This window comes from Belonocnema kinseyi, chromosome 7 (genome assembly GCF_010883055.1).
Source record: "Belonocnema kinseyi isolate 2016_QV_RU_SX_M_011 chromosome 7, B_treatae_v1, whole genome shotgun sequence".
Lineage (NCBI taxonomy): Eukaryota > Metazoa > Arthropoda > Insecta > Hymenoptera > Cynipidae > Belonocnema > Belonocnema kinseyi.
In genome coordinates, this window is record NC_046663.1 from 138,323,482 (window position 1) to 138,345,245 (window position 21,764).

Genomic DNA, 21,764 nt, shown 5'->3' on the forward strand with positions numbered 1-21,764 from the left:
TATGAGACATGCGGAAGACTGACTGATATGAAGAAACAAGGGAAGAGGTAAAAGAAGAGGTACGAAAAGTGAGACAAAAGTGGTAAGAATGGGATCAATTATGGAAAGGAGAAAAAGAAAAGGTGTGGAATAAATTGGAAAGTATAGAAAATAGCCATAGAGAGAAGGAGGAGGTTAGGAAAGGGGTATGAATCTGTTAGAAGAGAGAGTGAGCAAACTAGAATTAAAAAATAAGTCTAAGATAGGAGAGAAAGGGAGTATGGGTGAAGTGAGAGAATGTGAGATGGTCAAGCATGAGCAAAATGAAAGGTGGCGCTTGAGTCTGAGGAAGGTGCTGAGAGACATCGGTGCGCAAGTCAGAGTGGAAGGGATAAGAATACTAGGTGGGAATAAAGAGGGCAGAGAATGTATGTTTTTAGAAAACTTGGGGAGTGAGCAGGACAATTATGAAGTTATGGAGAAAAAGAAGTTCTTGAAAGGAAGAAATCGGGAAACGGATAGTGAACGAAGGGGACAAAGAGCATGAAAAGGGGTATGCAAGAGTCGCAGGGGAGTGGGGGGGGGGGGGGGGGGGGTTAACCGGCAAATGGATCTGAATTACAGGAATAAAGGAGGTAAGCACAAAAAGAGCGACGTGCAAGTAGTATTCTGGAACGTGTCAGGACTAAAAAACAAGGACAAAGAGTTTTGGGGAGAAGTGCAGAAATGAGATGTGATAATGATGAGTGAGACGTGGGTGGATGAGAAAAAGTGGAAATGCTTGAAAAGAATATTACCGAAAGCATGTGAGTGGAAGATGCAAGCAGCAAGAAAGAAGCACGTGAAAGGGAGAGGAATGGGTGGTATGGTGTCAGAGGTAAGAAAAGAACTGGTGTTACAGGAAGAAGAGAGAGTTAATAGAAGAAAACGATGGAACAATGGTTAGAAGAATAAAATTAGGAAAATTTATTGTGGATGTAGTATGCGTCTACAGAAGAAGAGGGAGGATGGAGAACAATAAGGAAATGGACAGAGGAGAAAGAGGAGAGGCTGGTCCTAATAGGAGGGGATTTGAATGCATGGACCACGGAACAAGGGGAGAAGTATGGGATAGAAAAAAGGAGGTTTTTATAAGAAAATCGAAACAAAAGGAAACGGATCGGGAGGGTAGGAGGCTATTGGACATACTGGGAGAGACGGAATGGTTCATTTGTAACGGCAATACAAGAGGAGAAGAAAAAGGTGTAAATACGTACGCGAGTATAGGGGACACCGTAATGGATTACAGCCTGGCAAAAGAAAGAATAAGGTGGCTGATGGTTAGAATGGAAATGGGCAACGTGATAGGCTCAGAACACTTTCCGGTAGTCGCGACAATGAGATATGGTAGCTCAAAGGTAAATAGGCGGAAGAGGAAAGAAAAGAGAAAATAAAGGGAAAATGGGCATTTGGGGGATTGAAAAGTTGAGATAATTTAGAGAAAAAATAGAAAACAAGGAGTTGACGCACTGATAGAAAAACTTAAAGGAGCGATAGATAAGGTAAGGGAAGAGGTGAAACCGAGTGAAAAGGAAGAGCTGTTTAGAGGAGGCTAGTGGGACGATGAATGCAGGTAAAGTAAAGATAGGATGAAGGAGAATGTAAGGAAACAGGAGAAAGAGGGAGCACGAAAGAACGATAAAAGAGAAAAGACAGAAGGAGAAAGAAAGGCATATGGCAGAGGTAGAGAAGGCCGTAAAATAAGGGAGGGAATGGGAAGTGGTAAATAGGGAAAGGGGTGGAAGGAAAGGTATAAATGAAGAAATAGGAATGAAAGAGTGGACAAAGCACTTCAAGGGGCTGGTAGGAGGGAGGAGTGGAATATAGGGTAAAGGGAGAAGGAAGAAAAGTGGTCGATGGGGACGAGGAAATTGAAAACGAGATTAGTAGGGATGAGGTGAATGAGGCGATTGCAATGTTGGAAAGAAACAAGGCAACAGGGGAAGATGGCTTGGAAAATGGAGCACTGAAATATGAAGGATTAGGGGTGAGGGAAGATATGTGGAGGATTCAACAAGGTATGGAAACGAAAAGGGTGGCCGGAGGAGTGGAAGACAGGACTGGTAGTACCGTTGATTAAAAAAGGACGAGGTAAAAAGGTGGAGGAATATAGAGTAGAATATAGACTCATGTCCGTGGGACATAAAATTTATGCGGAAGTGTTTAGAAGGTTGGAAACACAGGTGAAAATTGATAATGCTAAGGGAAATGGAAGCCCAGGGTAAAGTCGCAAGTGTTTAGAAATAAGAATAATAATTTAAGACTGTATGAAGCGAATAGTTCGAAAGATAGTATAAGGCTTGTTTGTAAGAATACTTATAATGGTTATGTAAAGACTCTCAAACCCGTAAAAGAGAGAGAGAGTATAAACAAATAAAGAAGCTTCAGATTTAGAATTAAATCAGAATTTCTACTTTTACACAAAGAGAAGAAGAAAAATATTAATCTCTGAATAGTTATTGTCAAATTAACCTCTAAATGGCATCTGGAGTGTATGACACTCCAAAAAAAGTTTGTGCTCCAATTAAGTATACTAAATTCAAAAAAATAGAATGTGTCGCCATCTAGAATTTATTGGGATCACTAACTAACAGGAAAGCATGTTAGCATAGATTGCCAAATGTAAGTGTTCGATCGGCAGCCGTCTAAAGTTGATTTTTCAAAATGATGGGGTGTGGAACACCCCTTGTGCTAGTAGTATGTGAAAAAGTGTATGAATCAAAATGGCTTATAATCTACGGCCACGCACGCTAGGCCAAACATTGGTAGCAGCTCGTGTCATTGGTGTCTGCATCGATGAATAATGTTTCAATGTAATAAGATTCTTGAAAATTTGTATCAATCACGTTTATATGTAATTCACTTGTACAACATTTTTTAATGCATTTTTAGAAATAAAAATTGGTTTAAATATGAAAAAAGATAGTGCTCATTTTTACCAAAAAACTACGTGTTCATATCTGGAAACAAATATCTTTTTTGGAAGGTATAATATTGCAGTAATTTTTTTCTGAAATTATAATACTTCTAGAATACGCCAATTAATTTTTAGCTAACAAATATTAAAAATTACGTGAGTTATGAATTTTTATGTAAAAAAACTCATTTTTTCCGGATTTTTTTTTCAACGTGTTTTAAAAATATCTTATATTTAAAAAATGGTTATAAAACTGGTTGGACTTTAAAAAAGACATTTTAAACTATATCCTATAAAATTGTTGTTGAAAAATATGCAGTACAGGCTTCCCAATGCACGTTTAAACACGTGGAGTATCAAACACCCCGTTTGCCAGTAGTATAATTATTTTGAGGTGTGCCATTCAAGGGTCAAGAAGCCCCGAAATATTTTTTTCAAAAGTTCACCTCGAGTTCTTTTGCAAAATTAGTTGTAAATAACAATACATATTTTCCTCTATTTTAAAAATCAGTTTTAGCAAGGTTCATTTTTTGAACTCGAAATAACATATTATAATAATAAATAAATAATCAACATTTTACTTATTAAAACATATAATTTGATCATTAAAATATTTGAAAATCCATAATTAATTAAAACTAATATATAAAAAATATTATAAAATTTAAACTGTTTTCCTTTTGGATATTTAAAAATTACACATATAATTATATGTCTAATTTAATTTCGCATGAATAATAATTTCTTGTGATTATTAGGAATGTATTGGGATTTACTTCTTAATGCAATGAATTCTACGATTTTCGTAAATTATTTTTAATTCATAAGATTAAAAAAATCTTAATTATTCTTATCTTTTACCCAGAAATATCAGAAAAATAATTTTATTTAACAAACTTTTTTTAAAGAATTGTGCCTTGCAGTATTTGAATTCTTGGCCAACTGCGCAGCTGGCGCCGCTACACGGCGACTGCCAACTCTCATGACAAATATTTTTCACATGCCTCCAGAAAAGTGGCATGGGGCTGGTTTCGCAACAAGCAGTCGCACTATGTAACATTTTTGCTCAGGGGCTATAGTGGTATCGTAGTACTCTAGCAGATTGCCCCTTAGTCGATTTGTCCACTAAAAAATTTTGAGATTTTGCGAGTCCGTCGTATCGAATCTGTCTTTGATTGGGCCCCCAACTTTAGCGTAGTTGGCATTGTTGTTCGACCTAATATTAGGATTCCTACGTGATCATTTGTTTTGAACACCATTTACAACTATGTTTGTTGTTATCATTGTTGTCCCTGCGATTAGCTAGGGAAAGCTTTTTTTCGCCCTCTCAGAAAACTGCATGTGAGGGTAAAACTATATATTTTGAGAGATTGTCCAGTCATTCAGAGGCACAGTTGAGACACCACTCCCTGGTACCATGCAGCCGAAGCAGCAGTAATCCTTGATAAAGAGACTAATAAATTAATGTACATAATTGAATTCCTATTTAATTTAATACTATATTTAAAATGCTTTACGCGAACAATATGCGAACCATCATGTAAAAACGCCTAAAGATTGGGACATGATCGTAGCGAGCACCCATAGGTTTAAATGCAATCATATATCTTTAAACCATCAAGTCCTTATCTACAAACCATGTATTTGCAGAGAAACTTTCGTCGTACTGTATGGTAAAATTCAATGATAAATTAGTAATCTGCAAATAGTTTTCAAGGATGACAAGAATGACAGCTTTTTGTACCCATCTTGCAAATACGTTGGCACGTGTTTGCTACGCAGCTATAGCTTTGAGGTAACGAACCAGTGATAGCTTCGCACTTCCGAGAACACTGATCATAAGGCGAAATATTTCAACCGAATATTTCAGGCCTAGAGTCTGCAATGGAGACCGTAAGAGCGACAAAGATAGTAAAGTACTCATAAGGACACATGGATAAGATGTGTTTGTCGAGAACTTCTTGACATAAAATGTGGTCGCGGTATACTAAGGTGGAAATGACACCGTCCTGGCATGTGAAAATGAAATCCTCTGTACCTAAGTCAAGTCCTGATCTGAGGAAAGCAAAAGTTAGCTAGATGGAGTAATGCACTTTCCTTCCTTCTGATGTAGGCCAAGAGTCTCGGCCGCCTGCTCCGCGACTTTGTGAGAGAATTCCCCTTTGTCAGATCTTCCGTTTTTCCTGACCATTTTTAGGAAAGTATCTTTTCCATTTACAATGATGTAAGTTGTACGCAGAAGGATTCGGTTATGAAGACTTTGGAGATTCAGAAGGCGGCGCTCGCCTTGAAGGCGTGGGGTGTATATTTACGAAACGGTCGAATTGATATGCAAGTTTTTCTGCACATGCATGGTTCTACATGTGGTGATATCAAGGTTAAAATTTAAAATTTCGGAATAGCTGATCCAATATGAGAACCAGCATTTTTGAAAAATCCAATGAGTTGATGGATTTAGATGAAAATGGATACTAGTGGGTCATTTGGGTCGATGAATACGAATTGGAGATTGAAAATAAAAAATGCAAGATGGCTGATCCAAAATGGCGACCGAAAAGTAATTTTTTATCTCCAGATTTAGCTAGTGAATTCGATTTTTGACCTTGAATTCGTATTCAGCGACCTAAATTACCCCCTATTACTAATTTTCATACGAATCCGCCAACTCATTGGATTTTTCAAAATTTTTTCGTCGCCATATTGGGTCAGTATTGTTTAAGTTTTAATTTTCGACCTCGAATTCGTGTTCAACAACTCAAATGGCCTACTAACTAGCAATTTTTAATAAAACCCATCTAGTAGAACGAACTACACATTTTGGGCCCACGGTGATTTTTGGTCTGCACAGTGAAGGGTTTAAAAATATAACCCTATTCAAGGAGTTTTGCGAAAACCTGGTAACATCTGAAGAGGCATGTCCATCAGTCAATTCTAAATAAGTGAAAAAAGCACTTAGTGGTATCAAGAACTTTTCCACTGCAGGCCCAGATGGTATCACGAACTTCTTGTGGAAGAAGTTTACTTTTACACACCAATATTTAGCTCGCATATTCAGCTTATATTTAAAGTTGGAAACAAATATTTAGCAGTAGCTGGTGTTAGGACGCAGTATAGTCTATAGTATAGTAACGTTCACAGAAATATAGAAGAATAGTCCTCGTCCTTGCCGCGACGGTGCCACTTCTACATTAGTATATCATGACCAGCGATAGGTGCGGAGGCTGTAATGCACACGCTCGCGCAGTAACGACGTATCTCTGCAGACATACTGCAGCCCTAATAGTTCTTTATTACGATCTTTGTCGCTATTGCGTCGTTGACCGCGACCCTGCCCTGTCGAATGCTCCGCAGGATATAAAATGAAGTGTCTAAAACGAGAAGTGCTAAATTTTCTGGCACTAAGAGTTTCGGACAGCAGTCTACTTTGCACACTCTTGGCCGGACATCGTTGTCCAAGACTTCCAGAAACAAACTATAATCGTCATCGAAGGAGGACAGGTATAAAGACCTTGTCACCTTGTCTCCTCAAGACACAACAGGGTTTCGCCACCCTGCCTTTGTGTTTTTATCGTGGGACCAATCGGTAGCTGTTTAAACTTTTTAAAGTTATATATTGATTACTCGACTGCGATATTGTAACTGTATTTTCAACGTTTCGTCATTATTTTTTACCACTCCACCAGTCGACGTCACTTGGTTCTCCAATAATCTTAGCAACAATTTAACTCATCAGCTGTTTGCGGTACTGTATGGTACCACGCGATTTATCTCTTTTGAATTTGTTAAATCAGTTAAATTTCAATTATTTAGTTAATTTAGTAAATTAGCTAATTAGTTTAAGTTATTTAAAATAATATAGTTGATACATCGAAAAGAAGTTGAAAATCCGCGAAAAAATAATTCCGTAGCTGATAAGTTAATGCTGCCTTTTGGCTATACCTGACACATTGATTTCATAAATGTTTTAATCGAAACCATACTGGTTGAACCAAAGAAAAAAGTGAAGTAGTCTGCGACAATTAATGCATCGAGGGTGATCTAGCGATGTCTAATAGAAAAAAGTTGTTCTGTGTAATTCCTTCACTATTTATACCAGTGATGGATAAATAGTGTACATGCTTGGGTCATATTTATATTTAAGCTTTTGTGAAGAAATAATGTCTTGTTCTTGATCTGGGTTTTCAGGATGTAGTTAAAGATTTGGATGTAAAATTTTTTGAATAATTATGCTGCTGTAAAACGTAAGAGAAAGCAATTATCAAAAGAAGAATCTAACGAATCTGGTTTTGTGACTAAAATTCGCTAGAAAGTTAAAGCTGCTCTTGGTATACTACGACGAAAGTATTGTTTTCTGGACCATAAAATAGATAATAAGTTGGTACCAAAGTTGGCATCTATTTTAGAGTTGCTCTTACGGTCAAATGCTGCAGTCTAAAACAGAATTTTCAAATAAAATATTACAGAGAAAGCTTGCTCAATAAGATTTTGAAAATATACTGATTACTGAGGCAGAGGAGAAATGCTGAATGTTCCAGGAATGCGTGAAAAGGATTTAAAAATCTTTTTCATTGTATCCTATCAGCTTGCTCAAGCTGTATCTTATTCAGCAGAAATGGTAGGTAAGGATGACAAAGTATCCCTTAATCTCTTAAAAGAAGAATCCAATGCACTTAAGTTGAAAGTACAATATCGACGTCTTTCTTGGTCATAATATAGATGTTTTTTCAAGATACAAGCGTAACAGTTTTGAAGTTTCAGGTGTAACAAACTATGCGTGCAATTTGATAATGGTAGAAGAACAGTTGACTGCTGCTCACACAGTGCTGTCATCCTGTATTACTTTTCTCATGCTAGATATTTGTCAAAAATTCCTCAACAAGTACAAGTACACATGGAAATGTTAAAAAAAGTAATTCATGATCAATTTAAATACTATGAAAAGATGCAATAGGATTGTGTCCCAAAGTATGGGGTGGGGAAAAATGCTGCTTTACGTTGCGCAGTGTTGCATGCGTGATTTTTAAAAAGATTTTTACACCACTTTAAAAAGTTGCTGAAAAAAAAGGAATTAAAATGTTGATGAAAAAAAAGGAATTATGCAGAATATTGTTAGGAATGTTTCTGTAAAATATGAGTGTAGTCACTCTAGAACATAACCACAACTTGTACGAAAATTTCGTATGTGATGTCACAATTTTATATAATAAAGAGATTTTGTAGCAGCATGTTTTCACATCAGTGTTAATGCGCTACTATTTCCGATTGTCTTTAAAAACTTGCGGTAGATTCTTACTCAGAAAGAAAGTACCCCATAAGATCTAGTCTGCCACTCAGTCAAGGGGCCTTGCGTACGCATTTTTCATAGCATTGAGTCATTCTCACACGGCCATACAATTCAATTGACACACAATGCGGCAATTGGTGAAAAACAGCGTCAAAAATTTGTAGCCGCGTAAAATTACAATTTAAAATATTTAAACTTGGTACACTGAGGGCTTAGGTACCGCTGAATACGAATCTGCTGTCGAAATTTTGAAATTAAAAATGACAGTTGTGGTACAAGCATGATATTGCTGATGATAAAACTCAAGTCATGTTTAAAAGATATATGTTTGTGAAAATCTGTACCAGGGTTTCTTTAGTCGCTGAGTACGAATCTTTAGTCAGATTTTTAAAATTCAAAACGCTTATAAATCTTAATAAGAAAGGTTTTTCTACTCATTTAAAATTAATCTTAAAGTTAAAATAAGATTTGTGATCAGCATCTCAAAAAAATCCCGCGTGCTGCTTTTCACAAATATTCATACATTTTTCAATTTTTATAAATATATATAAGTATAAATATATTAAAAATAAACGCGTTAAAAACTACCGTAGGGTTGCACTGGGAGCAACTCCCCTATATCAAGAACACCGGCTCCCAGCAGAAACGCATTAAATTACACCTGCAACCACGTATCATGACCGTGAGATGAGTGGCCACATGGTACGACGAAATCACATGGACAGGCCTACGAAAGCCTCGTGTGTCTTTAGCACACGAAGCAATCCAAGGATCACAGATATTTGTATCCATCTCGTAAGTGCCTTGACATAGTTTTGGCCGGTGGGTATGTCCTTATGAACTGAGGAAAGCAAAAATTTGTTCCTACGACAAGGACCAATTTTCTACATTTATGTGAAAGTTGATGTGCGTTTTCTTGCCGAGTCGCCGTTGGCAGAATTTTCCAACATCTGCTTTCTTTACTTCGGCTTTTGAATTTGAGGCATGTAGTTGGAGTAATGTACTTTTATCATTTCTGATGTTATAATTTAGGCCAAAGATCTCAGCCGACTGCTTTGCGGATTTCTAGCGGAATGCTCCTTTGCAAATCATCTCGTGTTTTTTTTGACCATTTTTGAGATACTATTTCTAACATTTGCAATGCTGTAAATATACTTAGAAATATTAGGTTATGAAGACATTAGTGATTCAGATGTCCGCGTACGCCTTAATGGCGTGGGATGTATAATTGCGGAACGGACAAATTGATATGGAAGAGCTTATGCATATGCATGCTGATGTTGCGTCCTAAATATTCCTAATCAATATGTCTAAAAATACATATATCCAAAAGCTCAGGGTCCTCTTTGCAGGCGTACCTGTCAATCAGCAGGTTCTCTCGGCAGCCTCTAAAGCGGCTGTAAAGATCTTTCACAGCGCATTCTATCAAGTTATTGGCCGCTTATTTTCTTGGTTGGATAAGTCGCTTGGGTAAGTATCTTCTTTCAACTCTACTATTTTCGGGATTTGGTATACCTTTCTCATTATTCTCCTCCTTGTGTCAGATATCACCCTTATTTTGTCAATAATATGCTGGTTAATTGTCAGTAGCTTGGACTTGTTCAGTGTATGTTGGTAGATCCTTAGTTTTTGGGTGAATTGTCCAACCCTTTCCGTGAAAGGTCTACCAGATGTTATCTAGTCAATCACACACTGGATACGGGACACATTCAGTCTTGCCCATCCAATCTTCTTGTTCAGTTGATGCAAGTGTCTTTTGATCTTCAGGTTCATTGTTGCTTTTAGCTTTCAGTTTGAGTCAGCCTCACGAAGAGAGGTATCCATTTCAGCCAGTTCTTGTGGCTTTGGAATAACCTGGATATTAATGTTCCGTCTTGTCTTGAAAATGCGATAATCCCTCAGAATATTCCTACTTTCCTCGTTTGATCTTCATGTATCTTCCGCCTCTTCATCTGCAGCTTGTTCATACAGCGGTTGCGGAAGCGCCTCGTATACATATACATTTTCTGAGAAGTTGACAATTTGATTTCGCAATGATTGATGTGAAACGTGCTGAAGATCTGGGTGGTTCTATCACCACAGAGTGTACAGGCGCACCATAAAGCCTCTGTGAGCAGGGACAATGCTGGCAACGTATCAGTCCAGCTAGTCATCCTTGAGTTTTTTATTCACTCAAGGTTGGCGTTTCGCCGGTTCGTCGTCGTCTTTCAATCTAAATCATTTTTAGTACCTTGAACTCTAGAGTGATCGGTAATATATACCAGTCCATTGTTGGGTTCTCTATGCATTCGATCGGTTTGAAGCGCATCTACAACTTTTGGTAGTTTCTTGGTGTCATTGTTATCTGGCAAGTATGGCAAGTATGTTCATTGCAGAGACTTTGTTTCTCGCCGAAATTTCGGAACACCAAATCTGGTGGATAAGACATTTGTATTAATAACGGAGAGCATTCTTAATCGATTGTGTCCTGCTTGCGGCTTTATAGCATGCCCTTGTATGTATAGGTCTCACCAGGGCCAAGGTGGCGTATAGCGCTTCTATCAACTAATTAGCTTTACGATATTAATCATCTTTTATCAGCTTCTATCAGGGTCTTCGGGGATGCTATTATGTTTTACTTGCTTTAACTTGACCTTGGCGAATTTTTCTAACGCAAACTCCATTCAAATGTCTTGAGTCTACTCTTTAAAACTCTTTAGAACTAGATTTGGTTGCTCCTTATTTTTACGCAGATCTTGAGATCATTCATGTAAAATACTTTTTGACCTTATTCTTTCAATTTTCAGTTTTGCCGCAGAAACGATGTGTGGATGAACCTTTTAGCTTTCCAAAAGACAGAATATAAATGTCTATGGAAGTTTAAATTGAAATCCTTTCGGTAGTCAATCCAGGCCATTGATAGGTAGTCTGAACAATCCTCTCATTTAACATAGCTGTGAAGATCGTATACAACGTGTTTAGAAAGTTATTAACCCATAATTCTTTGTGTCAGACAAGTTGCCCATACTCAAGAGGAGCACTGTGCGGTCTTTCACCAACCATTCCGGAATAGGATCTTCCGACTTTAGATATGATGTGAAGTGTCCCGGAGCAGAATATTTCTGCCGTTGGTTTTGTTTTACGGTTGTCACCCGCAAAAATGATCGCTGAATCATACACGTTACCATTGATGGTGAAGAGGTTGGAATCTCGAAAAATCTCTGTAGAGCCCATCATCTGGAACAGTATGATCTTTGGGCTTGGGAGAAACTAGGATGTTGATATTTTTCCTAGTCCGAAAGCATCGCTCTTCTATTGTATACCTGACCGCGGGTTGTTTTCAGTGTCGCCTTTCTTTCTTTATTAGCCGGTTTCTCTTTTGAGGGAGACGAGCGTTCGTGATTCGCAGATTTTGCTTCTTCTTAAGGTTCCTTTAAGGATAAAGAACTCCTGACCCGCAATTATTGGTCCTGGATCGGGGAGTCGAACAGTCTCAGACGCCCGTATTACTAGATGTGGCTGAGTGGAATGCGTGTTTTTTCTTCTTTTAGGCTTTCTATTCACCGGGGAAAAGGAGGAAAAAGATATTCAAAATAGGCTATGCCTCTGATCTTACATAAAGATCCCAAGGGAAAAGAGAGAAGAAAAACTATCTATATGCTTGTGTGAGAATTATGTGAGGAAGAAATAGATAGATATCCATAATCATAACAATTTAAATCAAAGTTAAGATCATGGTCTTTTCACTTGAGAAGCAGTTGCCGATTCCGTCAAAGGCGATGTTAAAGCCGATACTTGATCCGATGCCAAATTCTTTGATATAGCTAATGCAGTTCCTGGGGAGTACAATCTACGTGTATTTCTCTCCGAGAATATTGCTTTTCCCTCAACATGGACAAGTCTTTCACCCTTTCTTTAATCCTTTCCATCCCAACCTTATTGTGCATTTTTACAAAACTTACACGTTATCCTTCCCATCTTTACTGCTTTATAATTTCCTCACTAGCCCTTCCTTTCTTCTTCATTCTGAACGCCTGCTGAAGCCTCCACATATACTCCCTTGGCAGCTTTAGTTCTATTTTATCTCACTGCTTTCTCTCTACATGCGTCTTTACCAGTCCTATAACATCAAATTCGTGGATATACCTCCAGAAATCATTATTCTTCTTCTTTAACTCTGCTACGTTTCAGTACAGCAGCTTCACTACTCCCCCACCCTGCTTTACCCCACCCCCTATTTCCTATGAAACAAATTTCTCTGCACTTGCTTCAATACCTCTTTCTCCTTGTCCCTCGCCAATATTTTCTCGCCTGCTTTTATCTTCCGATACCCTGCCTTCGCCGCTCTCCCTTTACTTATCGCCCTCCTAGCATTGTTGTTCATCATTCTCTGCATCTCCCTTTCCTTTCTCTTCAAATCGTGATCAATGAAGATCGTCTTATGCTGTAGCCTATTTTTATTTCAAACTACCACCAAATTCTCTTGTCAGCTCTTCAACTCCACAACTGCCATTTCCATCTCCTTTCTCTCCTTCAGCCTGACAAAATTTTGTCTTTAAGCAACCCTATGTTCTCTAGCAGCGTTTCCACGCAATTCCTTTCTTCTACGTTCTTTTGCTTTAACACTTTCATGACGATATTAGTTCTCCTGCCAGCCTTCTCTTTTCTCTGCATTCTCAACTCCATTGTATTTATCCTTCCCCTTTCTGCCCTCGCCTCCTTTTTATTCTTACGCTCTCCCACTTTCCCTCCTATCATATTCTCTGCCTTCTCCCAAGTACTTTTCTTCTTACCCTCTCCCTTTCACTTACTTCCAGTTCCGAGCTGCCCTTCACCTTCTCAAGCCTCCGTCAGGCATTTTATTAAATAAAAGCATTAAGTCTACTATTACCAGATTCATGTAACCAATCAAAGCACTGTTAAATGTCAATAACGAATATAATGGAATCTAGGAGTTTTCAAATACCAAGATGGTCGCTTTTTTAAAATTTTCAAGATGGTGTGTAAGGGTTTCATACGAATTTACTGTAATCTAGGGGGTTTCAAATTCCACGATTGCTGCATCATCTGATTTCCAAGAATACGACAGTCCATGAGTTACACAAAACCTTGAATTTGCAGCTGTTCGTATTAAATATCGTTTGTATCGAAGAAATGTAATGCTTTTGGATAAATAAATTATCTGAAAGCCTTTGCAGGTACATGCATAAAAATCTGCAACAAAAGAAATGTTCCAAGGGCCAAAGAACGGCAAAGTAATAGATAATAATTAGATAATAATAACCAAATTAGTTGTGAGTCAGTCTCAAACCACAGATTTAACTCAGTCTCAATTTCTCTACCGGCTTGCTGGGAATAGCCGGCCTTGTCGGTGGGGAACCCGCAATTTTATGGTTGTAATGAGTAGAATGAACATTCAAGTTTACCAACGTAAACTTTTGTAATTTGATGATAGGAATGCCTAATCCGAAAAGGACTGAAAAATAAAGCAGCTGTAAATTACACTATATAAATATATCCGAAACTGGGTGTAGCACATCCTCCTCATAAATTAGATAAGATACTTTACGTCTTTCAGCTAGTCGGTAAAACTCGAATGTAGGCCAGTTTTGTCGTCTGCTGGCATATATACAGCCCTCCTTCAATCTGACACAGTGGTACATAATACATATAAAAATAATTTTCAGCACGCAGAACCATTGTTTGCTTCTTTCCCGGTGGAGAATACGATTCTATTTCTTCATATTTTGGAAATGAAACCGTCGTACTCAGTCCCACACGACAATCGTCGTTTGGTGTTCTACAACTTACTAAAGAAAAACTCAGGATATGGAATATTGTCAACAAAACAGTTTCCAAAAGTAAGTCACTATTGCATATTAGAAATTACTGATTAAATCTGTCATGTAGATTAAACTTACCCTCCAGATGGTTGATTTTTTGGTTATCTAAGGTGTAAAATTTGTCGCCTTTTATTGACTATTACGTAACATTTATTTTTGAATTGAATTTTTCACCTAATGTTGAGTTTGAAACTGATACAAAGCAAATTAATCTAAGCAAGATAAGCTTAACAGTTATTTGTAGAGTAAAAAAAACGAAAACATTATCTAGTTGGGACAAACAAACCGGGAACAAGAGGTAGACAAAAGTTTTAAGCTTCCCAACGGAAGAGCAAGCACACAATCGGAAACATACTTCGCAACACACTTGAGTTAAAGCGGAACGCGATTTTGGAGGAGCCACATCGCACATCTCACAGACGCGAACTAGAGCTTCGCTCCACGGAGACTGAGCGCAAACAGCACTTTGGCACTTTGGAGATAAAATAAAATATGTAATTGTATGTTATCACCATCGAGAAGTTGATCGAGCTCTTAGAAGATGTTTACAAGATAGGCGCATCCAACTTGTATCGAGAGATTTTTGAGAATAAAAGGAGGTACTCTCAGAAACCTACTTTCTCCAGCTTCACAGAATGGATAATTTTCTCAACTTTAATTTTACTATGGCTAGCTTGGTGTGGGACGGTGGGTAAAAGTGAGAGAATGAATATTCCATGAGTACACGTTTAATTGCTGCTAAAAGTACCACTGTACAAAAACAGGCTTTCGAGGTTACTCAGAGAGGAAACGTCAAAATGAACCACCTTGCAGCCACCGTGCAATCGCGGCCAGCAGTTCCGCTTCCTTCCGCGTCACAGAGATTTTTCTATTATGCCTATTGACCTATCACGTTTCATATAGCCTTCAAGCCACGACTCCTCGATTTCTTGACCGTCGTGTCCCTTCATGCTCCTTAATCCAAAGCCCGGGACGAGTAATTGCGCCCTGAGCGGGCCGGTCGCTAGCGTCGCACATTTTGTGTGGTGCATGGCCCAATATGTGCGCCGACCCACTAACGGTATGCGCTGGTCGGCCAGAATCCTTTACTGATCCGTCATTTTAAAGTATTGTGATTCACCGAGTCTATCGGCCGGTTTGCAATTTAAGTTTCCCTTCTTTTCTGAGGGCCTACGGTGTTTGAGTTTTGTTGACATCTAAGAACAAACGAAAGTTAATGTTTTCGCCTATAGCTGACGAGGCGTCTCGCCCTGTTGTTTGACTCGAAAGTCCGGCTCCACATGATTGTACTTGGGAAGACGAAATCGACCTATCCGCACGAACACTAGCCTCCGTGGCTACTTTTCGGAAACATTTTCTAGGTTAGGCCCCTGCATCGGCGAGATCCGAAGGAGCCCTTATTTTAACATGTACTTATACCAAATCCACTTTACAACTCCCCCGCGCCTAGCGGGTGCCACCCCGGCTAAACCTTAATGGGCACTCGTCCTACTAGTCCAGGCATCGGGTAGTTTTGTTCCAGAAACAATAGTACTTGAAATTTTTTTAATGAGAAAATTTCGTTAAGGGGTCCTTTTTGACATATCAAAAATGCTAGAAAAGATCAATTGCCAAACCGGGGTTTTTTTTTAAACAGTTCCAAAAGTTACTTTTGCGTGGACGGATAATTCCCATTGCATTTTAGAGCCAAATGTCCAATAGATAAAAGAAAGGAAACAAAATTCTGAACAAATTTTGTCCAAAAAATAATCCGCTAACTTCTATTGAATATATTGAATATTCTAACTTCTATTGAAAAATCCCCATTTTTTTGGGTTTTCAGCGAAAAGTCACTATGTTTCAAAAAACACTGTATATCTTCGCACATATTTAGTGCACGGAAAATTGTTCCACAGGTGAGTGAAACTTTACTCAATTTACTGTAATTACGAAAAAATAATAATATCCTACCTATGATAGGTCATGAGTTATGACCCCTCAAAGTTGGACATTTTTGCCTGTTTTTACGGGCAAAAAATTGGACTTTAATTTTTCCAAATAAATCCTGTCAAGTTAAGTTTACGTTGGTTGTGCCAGAGGATGAATTAAAGTGTACAAAAATCTGCGTATATCTAAAAAGAAAGTCTTTTAGACCTATTATTTTGGGAATTGTAAGGTTTAAAAATTTTCATTTTTTTTTTTTTTTTGATTAAAATCGAAGAAGTCGTGTTTTTAGAAAACACCTCATTTCATGTGGATCCCACCACAAAGCTCCTAAAGAATAAATTATAGTGCAGCCAATTTGGCGTAAGATAAAAAAAAAACTATCCTAGCCCAAAACGGGTCACAAGATATGACCTTAAAAAGTACACTCTTCATACATAGAGGCACCTGAGCGTACCGTAAAGTAGAACTACGGTCATATTTCGAAATGTTGGTCATAAAAAAGTGTATATTATTCATTTATCATGTATAATACATATTTTGGCCATTTTTTAGTATTTTTGTGGCAAAAAAGTCCTTGTAATTGATTAAAAATGTGTAATATGTTTTTTATCCATAAGCAAATATTTCTATTAATAATTGTTCATAACAAAATATTGCTATAACCACTGGTGAGTACTTTTTGAATACTTTTCTAAAAAATGTACTTTTTATTGATTAAAAATGTGATATGCTTAACGTAAAGCAATTTTAAGCACATGAATGAAGTCAGTAATTCATTCTATTATGAAAATAAATAATAAATAATGTTTTCATCCAATTATTTAGTAACTTTTTATTTCTTAATTACTTAATTTTGATGAATTGACCTATTTTATGAATTTATTTAAAGAACTTTTAGATACAACCAGTTTATGTAATTACTTTTGGCATTAATTAATTTTTTCTTAAAATTAAATTACGTTTGAAATGTAATTACTTTAAACTAATCAATTAGTTACTTATTCTTCATGCGAAAAAATGGTCACAGCATATTATGTACAATTTACGGAAATCACTGAGAATTACAAGTTCTTGGAATTAAGTATAAAATTGAATGCAGAAAAACTATTCATTAGAAAAAATGGTTATAAACAATTATTAAAAAAACGATTTGTTTATCGATACAAAATATATATACTTTATATATAGTACTTTTTTGCACAAAAGTAGTCAAAAAGTACTCAACAGTGGTTATAGCAATATTTTGTTTTTAACAATTAATAATAAAAATATTTGCCTATGGATAAAAAATATATTACACATTTTTAATTAATTACGATGACTTTCTTGTCACAAAAATACTAAAAAAATGGCCAAAAAGTAAACGTAAGTAGTGATAGCAAGCTTTTGTTATAAACAATTATTTATTTATCAATGTCAAAAGACATATTATACATGATAAATGAATCATATGCACTTTTTTGTGTGAGAAGTTTTGAAATATGACCGTAGTTCTACTTTACTGTACGCTCAGGTGCCTCTATGCATAAAGAATGCACTTTCCAAGGTCATATCTCGTGATCTATTTGGGCTAGGATAGTTTTTTTTTATCTAAATGATGTATTTTCCAAAAATACTTCTTCGATTTTAGTCAAAAATGCAAACAAAAAATTTTTTGAAACCTTACAATTCCAAAAAAAAGGTCTAATAAAGACTTTTTTTTAGATATATGCAGATTTTTGTAGACTATTTCATCCTCTGGCACAACCAACGTAAACTGAACTTGACAGGATTTATTTGGAAAAAACTAAAGTCCACTTTTTTGCCCGTAAAAACAGGCAAAAATGGCCAACTTTGAGGGGTCGTAACTCATGACCTATCATAGGTAGGATAAGGTACTTTTTTTGAGATTACAGCAAATTGAGTCTGGTTTCACTTAACTGTGGAACACTTTTCCGTGCAATAATTATGTGGGAAGATACACTGTGTTTTTTGAAACTTAGTGATTTTTCGCTGAAAATCCAAAAAAATGTCGATTCTTCAATATATCATAACTCGGAACCGGATTATTTTATTGATTCGTTAACGAAACTTTCTCATTCAAAACATTGCAAGTAAGATTTTTTCTGGAATTTCGCTCTATATTTCGACGTAATGCTTGCACTATACGCCCTACAGTGGTAAAAACCGTTTTTACTTCTTCATAAACATAATATCTTAAAATTAGCTTAACGGAATTCAATGAAATTTAGTATGAATACTGTTCACGTCATACCTAATAAGGGAAAAATACTCATAAGGTCCAAATATATTTTCCAAGGCAAAGCTATTGTATTATAATAATTGAATATAATTTGCTAATTAAAGTATTCAGAGTAACAGTTTTTGACTAATCAAACTTAAATCGAGCTCGCGTTTCGACCCTTTGTTCGTAGAATGGTATCATTTCGCAGGTTTCATGACAATCAGCGATACCTCTTATAATGTTAAATATCGTTAGAATATTCATGAATCTACGCCTATCGTCTAGTGACCACACCTGAAATCTACTACTTAGGGCTTCATGATCTGAACCACGAGGAGGATAGGATTTGTCCTCTTTCCACGCTAAGTATTTTAGAAAACGTCTTTGACATGCCTCGATGGCGTTAATGTGTTTTTTCAAGTGCGGTGAGCAGACGACCGACGTGTATTACAGTTTTGATCTAATTAGTGCGCAAAAAAGATAAAACAGAGGGTATGATGTTTTAAAGTGCCTGAAAACTCTCATAACAAAACTTAATGTTTTGTTCGCACTACTAATCATTTCATCAATGTACGCACTAAACGTAAGCCTACTGTCATACAATTTTCCTAGGTCCCTAATTGTATCTACTCTCTCGAGTTCAATACCGTCGATGTAGTAACGGTAGCGTAGCACAACATTTTTGTAAGAGAGAGAGACATAGTCTTACGTTTAGATGAGTTAAGATTCAGTTTGTTCAACTTGCACCATTCATTTAAGAGTTATAGGTTTTTTGGGAGGTTTTCACATGATCGTAGGTTGGATATAGGTAAATAAACTTTTACATCCTCTGCAGAAAGTAGATAATAGCAATATAGCAGTGTCGAAATATCGTTCATGTTTATCTGAAACAATAAAGGTGTCCTTAATATTTTGGGTAAAACCTAATAGGTTTGTGGTGATAGATTTAGGGGGGGGGGGGGGCAAAGCCATGTTGATGAGTAGAGATGTTTAGTGCCACCATGTCGTAAATAATTTTATGAAGGCAAGTTTCGAAGATTTTAGAGAAGTTATTGAGTATTGCTATTGGTCTATAATTCATGATATCTGTCTATAATCCCTTTTTGAATATAGGAATCTCCTGACAAAGTCCATATATAAAAGGTAAACTAGTATACGATTGGTTATAAGCGTTGTAAATGTAAGACGCAAAAGTGTTTATTATTTCTTGTGGTGAGATTATTTCATTATTATTATAACAAATCATATTCGGGATCCTGTGATTACTCTTTTGTCTATTTATATAAGACCAAAACGTAGAGGGTTCTGCGGTTATATTTACTTCCACATTAGTTTTTAATTTATTAAATGCAGTTTCGATTTTCTTTTTGATATCGGCCTTCAACTTTACAAACGTATCTAGTAGTAGAGGCTGCCATGATCAGAAAATTTTAATCTAAACCTATCCTTTTTCGCGATTTCAGAAGTGATATCTCTCGTATAACATGAAGGGAAACAGTCCTTGGTAGTTTTCGTTTTGTATATTGGTACCGTTTTGTCGAAGATGTTATACATTTGGTTATAAAACTCTGAACATGCCTGATCAATAGTTTCACATGTTTGCAGGGACGACCAGTCAGTGTTACATAGTCCAAGATATAGTTTCGGGTAATTTCCTCGATTAAAATTATATCTTCTAGAAATTGAGATGTTAACAAATCTTTGAACTATGATTTTATTGTTAATGTAAAATCGGATCAGAAGAGACGGATGGTATTTGTCCTCAGGCACTATAGGTTCATGAAATCCATTAACTTGAATTGTTGTATTGATATTGTTAACGTGATCTTTGAAGCATGGTACATTGAAGTCTCCAACAATAATTAATTTATCAGACAAGTTCCGCAACATAATTATTGAATCCAACATACTTTCAAAGATGGGGATAGAAATTCTTTGTGGAACGTATATAACAATAAGCATTATTGAGATACTAAACTTGTATATTTTTACCCCTACTATATTAATATCAGGGGTACCTTAAAGAACAGAGGAGAAGTTAAATTTGGAACACATAAAATTATTTTTAATTGCAAGAAGGGTATCGCCACCCACCCTATTTACTCGGTCGCCCTGAAAACTTGGAAAGCATAACTAATTTTTGTATTATTAACTGTAGGATTAAGCCAAGTTTCGGTAAAAGCTAATGCGTCATAATCAAAGATATTATCAGATTTAATAAACAGATCTAGTTTACTTTTAATACCTCTTACGTTCTGATAATATACTCTGAATTCCGAGGTTTTCACGTTTGTGGCATCAATTGCGGTATCTTGCTGGTAATTATGATTTATACTCCGTTCCTGTACGTAATGCGAAGGTCCTTCTCCCCTCTTTCTAGCCGTTCTACGAATGTTTGTTTTTGTTCCGCATAGTGTTTCTCCATTTGAAACCTGACTTTGATTGGTCGTACGATGGTTTTTGACTGTACACCAATTCGAGAAACATGCATTATATTAGTGGAGATTTCAGGAAACTCAAAATTTATGGCTTTGAGAATATTGGTGACAGCTTTGTAATCACTATTTTCAAGGGAATCCTCTAATGTGTGAGTAGGTTCTGGAAAATTAAATAGTAATACATTTTTATTACGTGATATGCGCATAGCAATCTCCTTGATACAGGCTTCAACATCGTTTGAGCTTAGGGATGTGATAGCTTGAGAGATTTGAAATTAAATGTACATATCCTTAATTTGCTTGTCGATATTATGTGTAAGCACTTCAATTTTTTTTTGTTTTGTGGCATCCACATCAGCCACCTTGTTTTCAACAACAGTCAGTCTGGAATCAAACTGAGATACTAGTGAAGAGACCATGTTTATTTTTGTAGTTAAATTGTCGACAGCTCAACGCGTTTTTTTCAAAATCCAGCTTTAGATCCTGCATCACATCAGAGTGACTCTTTTCAACAAATTATTCATAATTGAAATTGAATTGCAATCTACAGCTCAAACCGAAAAGCAATACGCATTTTTCATATTCCATCGATTATTATAGGAAAAAAATCTTTGGTATGCTTATTTACCGGATTTTCTTTAAATTTATAGCTAAAAAAGCCAAAATTGATGATTTTTCATGTTTGATCGAATTTTCCAGGAAAATTAAAACTCATAGTTCTGTTTTTGATTAGATTTAACTTCGATTAGTAAAAAACTGTTACATTGAATACTTTAGTTGGCAAATTGTATTCATTCATTAAAATACAATAGCTTTGCCAGCTGAAACATCTGAAAATTAACGTTTTTTCATGTTTTATCAAATTTTCCATGAAAACGGAAAATCGGAGGTACCAATTTTCCTTTCGGTTTTAATTTGACCGAATCAAATAAAGAAATTTAAGTGTTAATATAAAAGAATTTATTATTTTTTCTAAAAGTTTAAGTCAGTTTATTATTAAAATATGAAAAGTACCCAATTTGCCATGAATTTTCCGGCCTTGGAAAATATATTTGGATCTTGTAAGTATTTTTTCCTTATTAAATATGACGTGAACTATATTGAGTCTAACTGTCATTCAATTCCGTTTGGCCAA

At 36.3% G+C, this 21,764-nt stretch overlaps 1 protein-coding gene across 6 annotated transcripts in view; it reads left to right on the plus strand.

Annotated features, from left to right (window-relative positions):
• LOC117175984 (endoribonuclease Dicer) overlaps nucleotides 1-21,764 on the plus strand; it is a 357,463-nt gene that overhangs the window by 150,890 nt on the left and 184,809 nt on the right. For all 6 annotated transcript variants that reach the window (XM_033365884.1, XM_033365885.1, XM_033365883.1 and 3 more), the window contains one exon: nucleotides 13,886-14,059. In XM_033365884.1, coding sequence (XP_033221775.1) covers nucleotides 13,886-14,059 — 174 coding nt within the window. The remainder of the gene's footprint in view (nucleotides 1-13,885; nucleotides 14,060-21,764) is intronic.